Here is a 13,264-nt window from a genome sequence, read left to right on the forward strand (position 1 = left end):
ATAGAGAGGTAGGTAGGGAGGGGAGAGACAGAGACAGAGGGAGACAGAGACAGAAAGAGAGAGAGGGAGAGAGAGAGAGAGAGAGAGAGAGAGAGAGAGAGAGAGAGAGAGAGAGAGAGAGAGAGAGGAGAGGATGCATGGGGAGCGAGGAAGAGGTTGAGGAAGGAAGGGAGCGAGAAAGTGGGAAGCGAGAAGGGTGGGGGGGGGGAGAAACCTCTCTGTTGATTGCATATACAGTACAAAGTTTAATTTAAAAACTGTTGAAAAATGTGACAGTAATTGCCTTTTTTGGTATTTGACCCTTTGACCCCGCCACAGGTGGCATGGCCAAAAGTAATACTGTTCTTGCACCTCCGTGCCATGTGGTTATTATTACTACTAAGTTTGGTGAATCTCTGCCCAGCCGTTTAGGAATAAATAGCATGACGGACCGATAGACGGATGGGCGGACACACAGACAGACAGATGGAGCCGATTACGATATCCCCCATTTTTTTCAAAAAGCATGGGGATAATTACTGTTCAAGGTATTCTCCAATTATGAGTGCACACACTTTTGCCAGTGAAGAGGAAAATTTTCATTTGCCTAAAGTATAGAATTATTAAGGATACAGGAGCCTGCAAAAGTATTCACACCCTAACAATAATGCCACATTTAGATGGAAGACAAATTACGTCGAAACAATTTTTCAAATGAACTTTTTTATTCATAACTGAAGAGAACAAATTAAACTGTTGTAGTTGAAGGAGGTTACATGTCAGGAACACATGTAAAAAAACATGCAAATCAAATTTCACTGGTTGCAAAAAATATTCAGCCCCTTAGGTCAGTAATTGGTGGAAGCACCTTCAGCAACAATGACTGCGACGAGTCTTTTTGGGTAGGCCTCTCCCACCTTCGCACAGTGAGATGGTAAAATCTTTGCTTATTTTTCATGTGAAAATTGCTCCAGTTCTGCAAAGTTTGATGGGTATCATAGATGGACTGCAATCTTCAAGTCTCACCACAAATGTTCAAGTCAGGACTTTGATTGGGCCACTCAAAAACATTAATTTTTTTCTTATTCAGCCACTGCAGTGTGGTTTCAGTTTTATGCTTCGGATCATTGTCCTGCTGAAATGTGAATCTCTTACCCAGTTTCAGATTCATGGTGGACTCAAGCAGGTTTACATCAAGGATTCTCCTGTACTTCGCACCGTCCATTGTCCATTCTATCCTGACAAGCTTGCCAGTCCCTGCTGATGAAAAGCAGCCCCATAACATGACGCTTCCACCACCATACTTGACAGTAGGGATGGTGTTGCCTGGGTGATGTGTAGTGTTAGGCTTGTGCCAGACAACACTTTTTAATTTAAACCAAAAAGTTCAATTTTTGTCTCGTTTGACCACAAAACATTTCTCCACATCCCTGCAGTATCATTAAGATGCTTTTTTGCAAACTCCATAAGAGCTTTTAGATGCGTCTTTTTCAGTAATGGCTTCTTTCTTGCCACCTGTCCATGCAGGCCAGCATTGTGAAGGGAATAGGATATTGTTGATTGATGAACACTGACCCCAATCTCAGACATAGAGCCTTGTAGATCTTCCGAAGTCATTGTTGGATTTCCAGTGACGTCCTGAACCAGTTTCCTGCTTGCCTGGTTGATAATTTTGGATGGGTGACCTGATCTGGGTAGAGTCTGGGTGGTATGATATGTCTTCCACTTCTTAATGATGGATTTCACCGTACTCAAAGGGATAATGAGTGACTTTGAAATATTCTTATAACCCTCTCCTGAACGGTGCTTCTCCACCACTTTATGTCTGACTTCTTTGGAAAGCTCCTTGGTCTCATGTTTGCCTTGTTATTTGACCAAGTGAGTTGCACCTTAAAACTCCTTAGATAAGTGAGGGAGCTTAATTTTAAAATTCAAAGCAATGATTCCATGCAGGTAAAACCTATTCCACTTATTTGATAACCTTTAAAACAAATAATTTTCTCCTGAAGCGATTTAGGGTTAATTCGGCAAAGGTATTGAATACTTATGTAGCTGAGAATCATCTGATTTCTGCTGTTAACCTAACTTATTCACATTTTGTTTGCAATTTTTAAAAACTTTATCACTTTGGAGAAGTTCATGAAGACTTTCTCCTTCTCTACCTCCTCACCATCTCACCCCACCTCCTTCTCACCCCCCGCTCGTTATCTCACCCCACCTCCCTCTCGCTCTTCCCCCTCTTTCTCCTTCTCTCCCCTCTCGGTATCTCACCCCACATCCCTCTCGCTCTTCCCCCTCTTTCTCCTTCTCTCCCCCCTCGGTATCTCACCCCACCTCCTTCTCGCTCTTCCCCCTCTTTCTCCTTCTCTCCCCCCTCGCCATCTCACCCCACCTCGCTCTCACTCTTCCCCCTCCTTCTCCTTCTCCCCCACTCGCTATCTCACCCCACCTCCCTCTCGCTCTTCCCCCTCTTTCTCCTTCTCTCCCCCACCTCCCTCTCGCTCTTCTCCCTCTTTCTCCTTCTCTCCCCCACCTCCCTCTCGCCCTTCCCCCTCTTTCTCCTTCTCTCCCCCCACCTCCCTCTCGCTCTTCCCCCTCTTTCTCCTTCTCTCCACCCTCAGTATCTCACCCCACCTCCCTCTCGCTCTTCCCCCTCTTTCTCCTTCTCTCCCCCCTCGCTATCTCACCCCACCTCCCTCTCCCTCTCGCCCTCCCTCCAAATCCCCTCGTTCTCTCTCTCTTTCTCTCTCTCTCTTTCTCTTTCTCTTTCTCTCTCTCTCTCTCTCTCTCTCTCTCTCTCTCTCTCTCTCTCTCTCTCTCTCTCTCTCTCTCTCTCTCTCTCTCTCTCTCTCTCCTCACTCTCGTTCCCTCTTCTGTCTCCCCTCTCTCTTAGTATTCCCATCAGCGAAGCGACGGGTGGTCTTGTAGTGATGTGGAGAAGACATACATACTGACACACACCACACACACACACACACACACACACACACACACACACACACACACACACACACACACACACACACACACACACACACACACACACACACACACACACACTCACACACACACAATAGATTGTAATAATATTTTAACTAAGTTACTCTGAAAAATTTCCACTCAATGTTTGCCTCCACCACCGAAGGTGAAGAAGGTTATGTTTTCACCCCTCTCTGTCTGTTTGTGTGCAGGATATCACAAAAAGTTGTGGATGGATTTGGATGAAATTTGGTGGACAGGATGGGCGTGTGACAAGGCCGAACAGATTAGATTTTGGTGAAGATCCGAATTTTTAAAGTGATTCTTCACCATTGAAAGATCGCGCCAAAAACGATATATAACACGATATCTCAAACATGTATTGGGCTCGATATGTTCTACTGGATCAGGCATTGCGTGGCGGAGGTATGTGCCCTACCAAGTGCCCTTCTACTTTTTTTCACTGTGAAAAACGCATTTCCATTTTAATACATTCAGTCAATCGTATTTTGCGAAGTGTGGTGTGGTGTCGCGTGGCTACTTGGTGTGGTGTCGCTTTTAGTGGTGTTAACCTTAAATGAATACTGTATCATGTGATGGCTTTGCTAATAAGACTCCGTCACTGCTAGGCTGGTTGACTTTCCATCTTCAAATCCTATGAAGAGTAATAAACTTAGGGGGCGTTAATGTAGGATAAAAACAACCCAGTTAATCCTTTTTACTTTGAAATTTAAATTTCACATTTCTGAATACCACCAGTCACTATTGATCATTAATATAATGTGCAGCCAAGATCTTCTGGTAGGCATGAGGCCTGACTCAATTAGAAAATTTTGCAACTCAGATCTCCTTTCATGGATTGTCTTCTCAATTGCATCTGGTAACAACTTTCTTGCTAAACTTTGCTGCTCTGATCATGTCCTCCCTAAGACTGTCGTCATCTCCCCTGCAACTGATATCGATTCCCTTGCGATATGTCCATCTCCCCTGCAACTGATATTGATTATTGGGAATGCTTTCACAAATGCTTGGTGTCTGTCTCTCCATGTCTGTCTGTCTGTCTGTCTGTCTGTCTGTCTGTCTGTCTGTCTGTCTGTCTGTCTGTCTCTCTCTCTCTCTCTCTCTCTCTCTCTCTCTCTCTCTCTCTCTCTCTCTCTCTCTCTCTCTCTCTCTCTCTCTCTCTCTCTCTTTCTCTCTCTTTCTCTCTCTTTCTCTCTCTTTCTCTCTCTTTCTCTCTCTTTCTCTCTCTTTCTCTCTCTTTCTCTCTCTTTCTCTCTCTTTCTCTCTCTTTCTCTCTCTTTCTCTCTCTCTCTGGTGCACATGTTAATTCCCTCCTTCCTGCAACTATTACATACATCTTTTCTTGGCATTGGTACATGAAGACATGTGTCACAGGGCAGTTGCTTACAAGTAGCTCGCTTTCTCGACGAGGAAGGCAAACCCAGCTGGGAGAAACCTTATATCACTCCACAAAACCTATGACAACGGTATCGCTGTCTTCAGGTAAGTCAGACTACAAGACCAAGTTCGTCTCAAATCTGAACTCTCTGACCTGTCTCTCCCTGGCTGGTGAAAACTGATAGTTCCACAGCTTCAAAGCAGACATTGCACATGACAAGGCAAAACGTTTGAATTTGGTATTTGCTTCCAAAGCAAGAATATGTGGAATCCAAGGCTCTGAAAGTCATTGTCATCACCCATCAAGAAGCTGTCACACAATTCATCTTGCTTTCTCAGCGGCGAATGGTTGCTGGTCTTGTGATTTTCCATTGTCTCTCGTCCATTCTTGCTTCCCCTGCCATTTCATTCATCCACCCCTCCGCAGCTCTAGCCAGGTGGATGCAATCATCCAGCAACCCCCTTCTTAACAACCTCTCAAAGTACAGGCTCCGTACACCTGTGCATTCCTTTGTCCTTTATCTTCCAGCCTGTAGAATTGCCTTCCTGTTTCTGTCCAAATGTGTTCATCCATCCATTACTTCAAGTAAGTTAGTTTTAGACTTATTTTATTTATCATGAAAAAACACGAAATCCATTTTCCCATACCATTTGCATAAATGACCAATACAAACATTCATCAACGTTAAATTAACATCAAAAAAAAACTAGCACATAAAAAGGATTAAAACTTCAACATTAAAACATGTCAGCAACCAAAACTACAAAAAAACAAGAAATATACAAGGAAAATAAAGTGAGAGGAAGCGAGGTCTTCCCGTACAAGTGATGTCGAGAAGTGAAGAAGTTCATCGCTATCTCTTGTTGTCTCCCATTTCCATCATCATTTTGTTTTCAACTCCTGAAAACCTCCTGCCATATACTGTGGTTTGGTCATTTCGGTCACGTCTCCAGATTGTCTGCTTGTTTCCTTCTGAAGTCTGTTGGTCAAAACCCCCCTTATCCTGTTAATAGTGCATATGAGCCTTAACTTTGTTTAAAAAAAAGATATTTCCGAAGCATTGATCGATGACAATTGGATTAAAATTTCAGCTCCTGGAATTAGTCACATAATTGGGTTACTTTGATTGCCAAACCAATATACTGTAATTAAAAAAGAAACTCAGTGCAATGCCTGGGAAAACATTTGCCCACTGGACTATACGTTGCATCAAAAATGAGTGACGTCTTTTGGCAATTCCTGATTCTGGTTTTACAGTCTACGCATGATTACTTCTGCCACCGAAGGTGGGCGGAGGTTATGTTTTCATCGCCGTCTGTTTGTTTGTGTGCAGGATATCTCAAAAAGTTGTGGACGGATTCTGGTGGACAGGTTGAGTGTGTGACAAGGATGAACTGATTAGATTTTGATGAAGATCCGGATCCGGATCTAATTTTTTTAAGTGATTCTTCACCATTGAGTGATAGGCAAAAACGATACGTAGCACGATATCTCAAAAAGTTGTACACGGATTCGGACGAAACTTGGTGGACAGGTTGTGTGTATTAATGACAAGGACAAATTGTTTCGATTCTGGAGAAGATCCAAATCCAGATGTGGATATGAAATTAAAAAATAATTTTTGTAAATGATTCTTCACCATTGATAAATGAGGCCAAAAATGACGTACAGCATGACATCTCAAAAGGTTGACAAAACTTGGTGGATGAGTTGCTTAGATGACAAGAACAAGCAGATTAGAATTTGGTTCAAGTCCGGATCCAAAACATAAAGTGTTCAGCCTGGAAGAGGTATGCGCTCAGGTGTTTTGAAAATTTTGGTTCAGGTCAGCAGATCGTGTACACAAAAAAGTACATGGACAGATGATCGGTCATAGACGGATGACCATTTTAATGTCCCCCGTCTCCGACCTTGGCGGAGGGGTGGGGGACAATAAGTTACGAATTTATTGACATTTATAGAATGTACACTACATCGAGGGTCAGAAAACAAAAACAAATCAGTGGGATGCAAAACCTGAACTGTTCAGCCTGGTGGAGGTATGTGTTCTACCGAGTGCTGTTCTAGTTTTCCCATGTTTTGTGTCATTTATGTCGTATTTTTATTTGACATGCCTTTTCCTTTCACACTCGTATTCTCTGAGATGAGATGAGATATAATTTTTACAGGTGTTGCCAAAGCAATCTATTGGCATGGGTTATGCTGGGTGCAGGTGGATTCCCATTGCCTTCCCAGCACTCAAGGCAGGAATTTGTTATTTGTTAAGGGTGCAAGCTATAGCTCGCCTCCTCCTCGTGAAGACAAAACACACACACACACACACACACACACACACACACACACACACACACACACACACACACACACACACACACACACACACATTGATGGCTTTCCCTGCTTGAGAAACACCAGGATGACAGTTTAAGCTGATTCAAGATTCAAACCTGGGGTACATAGCTCAGAGGTGAGTGGACATAGCTTTAAGCCCCTGTTCTTCATTGCAAGGCCCGCGAGCCACCGGTGGCTCCTCATGGCCTAAAGTGTAGCCCCTGACGTGCGGCCGATACAACACAAATGTGAAAACACTCCATCGTAATCTGCCATAAATGCAATCAGTCACCCAATAGTTGCAAATGAGTGTTCCAACGCAAAGCATAAAAGTAACATAACTACATCAGGAAATGGTTGCCATATACAAACAATTACAACTGCAGCCCAGTTAACCACAACGAAGAGTATGTGGAGGTAGGACCTAATAACAGCCATTATGGAGTCCTGCAGGCGGTATGGCGGCCCTCACACTGATGTCTTATCAGCAAAAGTGCCCCCCCCCTCTAAAACAATAGTGAACATCACTGCTCGAAGCTATCCTGCTAGGCAATGCATGAGTATGACTCTGTAAATATGGTTTTTGGAATATATATATATATATATATATATATATATATATATATATTATTTTTAAATCGCTAAAAACTTATTATGGTGTTTTATTGAATTCTACCATTCTACCAATAGAACCTGAACTTCAGATAAATGACACTCTTTCTGACTTCAATATCACAGCAACACGATTGGGGTGGAAGAGTTTCGCGGTGATATTTTCTCACCACAAAGCTGTTTAAATTTTAATAATTTGCTCAATAATTGAGCTTAATCGTGAGATAAAATGCCATTCTGGTGCAGCACTAATAGAATGTGTTGTCTCACAGAAGTTACCATCTTTACAATGAGATGTTAAGTTGACTGTCATGTGTGCATTCATTTGTGGATGCAAAGATTATATATTGTAAAGTCATGCGGTGTGATATTGTAAAGTATTATTATTTACCATGCCTAAAGCTTGGTGTTGGTTTAGTGGTTATGGTGGCTGGCTTGGGATCTTCAGGTCCTGAGTTCGAGCCCTGTTGGCAGCTGAATTAACACCAAGTGGGGTTGATTCAGCCTGTTATCCTTGGCAAAATGTTGGCAAAATGAGTTCAAGTGTACTGGTATAGGGGTACCACATCAGTGGCACAGCCATGCCCCAACAAAATGATAGCTACCCTGCAGCCAAGCTGCTATACGCAATAATAATAATAATAATAATAATAATAATAATAATAATATTTACCATCCCTCCAGTCGTACAGATAAGACATGACAGAAATCAAGAAGTACTGGTTTAGACCGGTATTAGACCAGACCGGTTCAACTTGTTTCATGTTCAAGGCTTTTAGTGGGCGTTCCATGGAAAGCTCATGGCAAATTTAAGTCATGGTTTGGTTAATTTAGTCACTGAAGGTACTTATTATGCAATGACCAAGTAAATACAGGACATTTTTTTTTTAATCACACAAACACTCATAGAATTTTACAAGCTGATGAAGAAAAATAATGAGTCGTTAATTATTGAATGTGAAAACGATAAATCTTATAGGCCACCCCTGCAGAAAAATACAAAATTTGATACCGCGTGATACCCAACTTTTGATATTTTGATAATTTGATACCCAACTGACTGTTCCAAAAACAAAGATAAATAGCATTAATACAAGGAGCTGATACTCCATGTCCCCCTACCTTTTGGGTGGTATGAGGAATAGATATGTGTAATGTGAAAGCTAAATAGTCAACAGTTTTTTTAAGTATCGCAAATACAAGCCAAGTTACCAAGATGGTTGCCATGGCAACAAAATTCAACCAAATTGTAGCTGTGATCTAATTAGGTAGAGATAACGTCATGATCGAGGAATAGATATCTGTAATACGAGAGCTAAATGTTCAACGGTTTTTGAAATATCGTGTGCACAAATGGACATGGACGGATGATCGGTCAGGGACGGATGATCATTTTAATGTCCCCCGCGTCCGACCTTGTCGGAGGGGTGGGGGGGGGGAGACAAAGAGTTACGGATTTATTAACATTTATACATGTACACTATATCGAGAGTGATTTTTTTTAAAAGAAAGAAAAAAGTTAATGTAATTTCTACGGAAATGGAAACGTGTAATTCTCACATGTCCCTGTTGGCATGGAATTCAACAGAACCACGGTGGCTGGTAACAGCCGTGTATCTCATTAGCATGTGCAACAGAGCTGTATAGTGTGATTTACATTCAGACAGAGAAGAACTGTGAAGTATATTAGTAGAAGATGGAATATTGCTCAAATTCGTCACCATATTTTAGGTGGCGGATAAGTTATAACTGTGGATTGGATATATGACAGTCTTGTAAACAGTTCTCGACGCGTAGAATTAACATGTGGAATGCTTTGAGGAGGATCATCAAACATTTCAGGTTTCTCTTGGAAAAGAATTGAAAACATATTTATGTAGAATCTCAGATTTGCTTGTTATTTTTGTGACAAACTCCTTTGAAAGGATAATGACTTTAATTAGCCCCGGCCGATGGGAGTAGTGAAAAATTGTTACTCGACTAGTAAGTCATTCTTCACCATTGAGTGATGAGGTCAAAAAGGATATATAGATAGCACAATATTTCAAAACATTGTGGACGGATTCTGATGAAACTTGGTGGATGAGTTTGGTAAGTGACAAGAACAAGCCAATTCGATTTTGGTTCAGGTTCCGATGCAGATCCGGCCTATCAGTGGGATACAAAACGGAAACCGTTCAGCCTGGTGAATGCATATGCTCTACAGAGTGCAGTTCTAGTTTTAAACGTTTTTTTTCAGAATCAAAAGTCAAAATATTAATAACATGCATCAAACCACATGCATGTCCACCAGTGGAGGAAATGAAGACTTACAGTATTGTTAAAAGGTTAAAACAAGTTGGTTTCCAGGCAAGGGAAATTGAAAATAAGTGAAAGAAAATGATTCTGGGAAAATACTGGTATTGAGGTTTTAAAAAACAGTGAGGTTTTAGAAAATGATGGTAAAAGGCAAACCAGTGGCAAGCTCCCGGCTCTCGAGGTCACTGGCGGTACGGAGGAGGCGAGCAAGACCTGGCACGCCTCCACATGACTGCAGCGCCAGTTTGTTGGCATCGTTGGCTTTGCCATAGACAAGGTTTCGAAGTGCACCGCAGGCTCCACGCCGCACCTCACCTGATCCATGGTCCAGCAGATTGACCAGCAGAGAAATACCACCTAGTTTCCTCACCTGGAAATAAAAAAAAGGAAAATGATAACTTATGCAACATGTTTACAGTTTAATAATAACACATCACATGAAACATGTCATTGATGCACCAGGTCATATAGATACTATAGTATACGTGATTTTTAATGTTTTTATAAAAAAACAGGTTAACAACGCGGTGAATAATGTAGTACAAAAAGGTGTAGCATCTACAATAAACTTGTTTTTATTTATTTATTCCAACTCTCTTTCACTCACGCCATTAAAGAGCCAATATCAACATAATTAATCCATCGTGTCAGCACACCTTAAACATCGAGAAAATAGAAATATCGAATTTATTTGTTATGGTTATTTCAAATAATTTATAAAGCACTTGTTATCTCATAATGGTAGTCATGGCAACAGGCCTCTGCACCATCATGAATGGCAGTTAGTGAACAAGGTGTGAGTAGATGTAGTCCTTCTGCTGATATGTCAGAATATTTTCAAGGGTTAAAATAATTGCCACCCTATATGTAAGAAATAGTGATGAGTTCAATACTTGATTTAGATACATTTAGTATAACTAGCGAAGGAGTGGTCAAAAGACAGATATTTAAGGCCAACCATCATGTTCCTCAACATCGACTGTGATGTCGTGAATGCCAAGCCCATCCATGAAGGCCATAAAGACAAAGAGTATAAAGGGTTGCCAGCATAGTCCTCTTTGGCTATAGATTTCAAAGATATATGGCTAAAGGAAACGGTTCCAAATATTTTCATTTTCCGAGCAAAAACAATTTTTTTTTCAAAGAAAAGTAATTCATGATCAAACCAGCTGTGTAAATGTATCAAGAGGTTTGTGCATTCATAAAATAAATATAACATATAAGGTGTGACAAATGTGTGCTCAGCCTCGCAGTGAGTCAGACTTCTTCTATCCCGAGCTTCGAGTCCGGATCCAAATCCTTATGCCCCAAGTCTGAGTCCAAGTCTGACTCGGTTATGGATTTGAGTCCTCTGTCATTGGAAGGATGACTTAAATGAAGATGAGTTACTAAGTTTTAAAAATAAATTTATTGACATTGAAGGCTCATTTCAAATACAGTTATTGTCCCCTCCCCCCCCCTCCTAACTTCAAAGTGTGGGTGTTCTCTTTTATCCTAAGTGTTTTCCGATAACGCTCCTCAACTTGCAATTTTATTTCCCCCTCTTTGCTTAAGGGGGAAATATAACGAGGAAGAGATCTCTCAATCCTGGCTGCTGCTAAGCCGGACATTGTCTGCTTAACATACGTAATCCCTCTTCCTACAGGACATCCCTGCACCCCGCCTCGGCAGCGGAGTTGCAGTTTACCCCATTTCTCACTCTCCTTGTACTGCTCTTGCACCTCCAACCCACCAGGAATATGTTTGGCTGTGACTTCCCATCCGCTCCAACCTCTTGTTTGTCTGTGGGCTGGACGGTCCTCTTAATAGTGATGACTCCAGTCACATCTTTCTCTCAGATAATGAAGACCAACTTCAAATCACTCGTCCCAACTCTCTAGTCCTCATATGTGGTGATTTCAACTGTCACTATGTCAATTTGCTGGGTATTGGTACCTCTCTCACCAGCCAAGGTATTGCAGCAAAGGACATCTGTGACTCCATCTGTGAACTTCCTGACCTGCTTTTCTGTCAATGGCAAATCTTCCCTTCTGGAATTGATAATGACCAACTTTCCTGCCAGTGTCTCCTCTTCCTCTGCTCCAATTGTTTCATTTGTTCATGTGATTGTGAGAGTCAACATCTCGCTGTCTATTTTAAGAGAGCTGCCTGAGCACCGGTATGTCTGGCAGTTCATTCAGTCTGACTGGCAGGGACTGCAAGCTGCCATCTCACTTCAGGACTGATCGACTATATCCGCCACCCCTGCTATTAATTTGGCCTGGGAATTCTTCCACAGAAACCAGCTCTCTCTTGTGCACAGATTCATCCCATCTCATCTTCAGTTATCACACCCTTCCTCCCACTCATGGTATAACGAATCCTGTGGTGAGGCAAGTGCATTGAAACAACTTGCCTTCTGACCGAAGGTAACCTCGATCACTCCACAAAGCCCTCAACAAGTGTGTCCATTCCCAGGAGAGCCAGAGAACAACATATTGGCAACCTCAAGAATGAAATTTCAAACTTGTCTTCATCAAAGATCTCTCTGGACACTCTGAAAAAAAATCTTCTTTATCTATTTGCTAATGACTCCACCTAATGACATAACTTCCTTCACCCTTCAGATGGGCAGGCAGCAGCCTATTCCCTGTCTGCTGGCCTAGATTGAATCATGAGCTAGTCCTAAACTTGTAATATGTCTTTCAATCCTGACAAATCTCACACTCTCACTATGTCTATTTGAAAAGACCATCTGGGGAACTCTTCCATTTACTTCCTTCCAATCCTTTTGAAGAAGTTCAGTCACTCAACCTTTGGAGTTCACCATTAGTCATGACCTTTCATAGGCAAACCATCTAAGTAATCCGGCAAAACCTTCATCCACATCTTGATTGTAGCACTGCTCTCCTCTCTGAGCTGGTGCCCCTGCCTCACACCTTGCTCAGCATGATGCCATGGAAACCAAGGTCTTCAAAAATTATGTATATCTCCAGCGATTAAGCTCGTCTGTGGGCCTTCCTCAGTCTCTTCAATGTTATTATTCTCTCCAGTGCTTCGAAGCAACTGTTCTTCAATCTCTCAAGTCATCCCTTATCCACAACCATAAAAAAATTTCGACCCCCATTAACCCTCCCCAAGCAAACCTCTTTCTGGGTTTCCAGATTTTCCTTCTTCATCTACGAAACTTTGCAGCTTTATTTATTTTGTTCACTCTGTGTCCTCCCTTTGCTCTCATTCTTTCCAATGTCCCTGATTCCTCCAAGTAATCCCACTCTTTTGTCCCTCAACCTTGCTGTTGTGTGCTCCCTCCCCCCAACCCATCTTCTTTCTACTACACTTTTCATTTTGTTATATCCTGGTCCGTTCTATGTTCTAGCTCCTCCACAAGCCTCGGCATTGTGTACAATAGAAATAAATGGTTTCACAAAACTTGTTTTTGATAAATGACCTCAAAGTTTGCACCTCAACGTTTAGAATCCTACTATCTATAACAGAGATGTTTGTTTGTGTGTGTGTGTGTGTGTGTCACCATTTTTCTCAGAGATGGCCAAACAGATCTTTATCAAACTTTCAAAGATTCATCAGAGTGTCGTGGAGTGTTTTAGGCAAAAAAATAAATAAATAAAATAAATTTAAGTTGGATTTGGGGGATTAAAAAAATAAATAAATAAAACAAAAATAAAT

General features: G+C 41.7%; 1 protein-coding gene across 5 annotated transcripts in view; it reads right to left on the reverse strand.

Annotated features, from left to right (window-relative positions):
- The window catches only part of LOC147021289 (catenin delta-2-like), a 344,800-nt gene that overhangs the window by 111,242 nt on the left and 220,294 nt on the right, over positions 1-13,264 (reverse strand). For all 5 annotated transcript variants that reach the window (XM_085891110.1, XM_085891107.1, XM_085891108.1 and 2 more), the window contains one exon: positions 9,755-9,968. In XM_085891110.1, coding sequence (XP_085747236.1) covers positions 9,755-9,968 — 214 coding nt within the window. The remainder of the gene's footprint in view (positions 1-9,754; positions 9,969-13,264) is intronic.

This window comes from Eptatretus burgeri, chromosome 8, assembly GCF_056783735.1.
Source record: "Eptatretus burgeri isolate ZD-2024b chromosome 8, Ebu_testis_v1, whole genome shotgun sequence".
Taxonomy (NCBI): domain Eukaryota; kingdom Metazoa; phylum Chordata; class Myxini; order Myxiniformes; family Myxinidae; genus Eptatretus; species Eptatretus burgeri.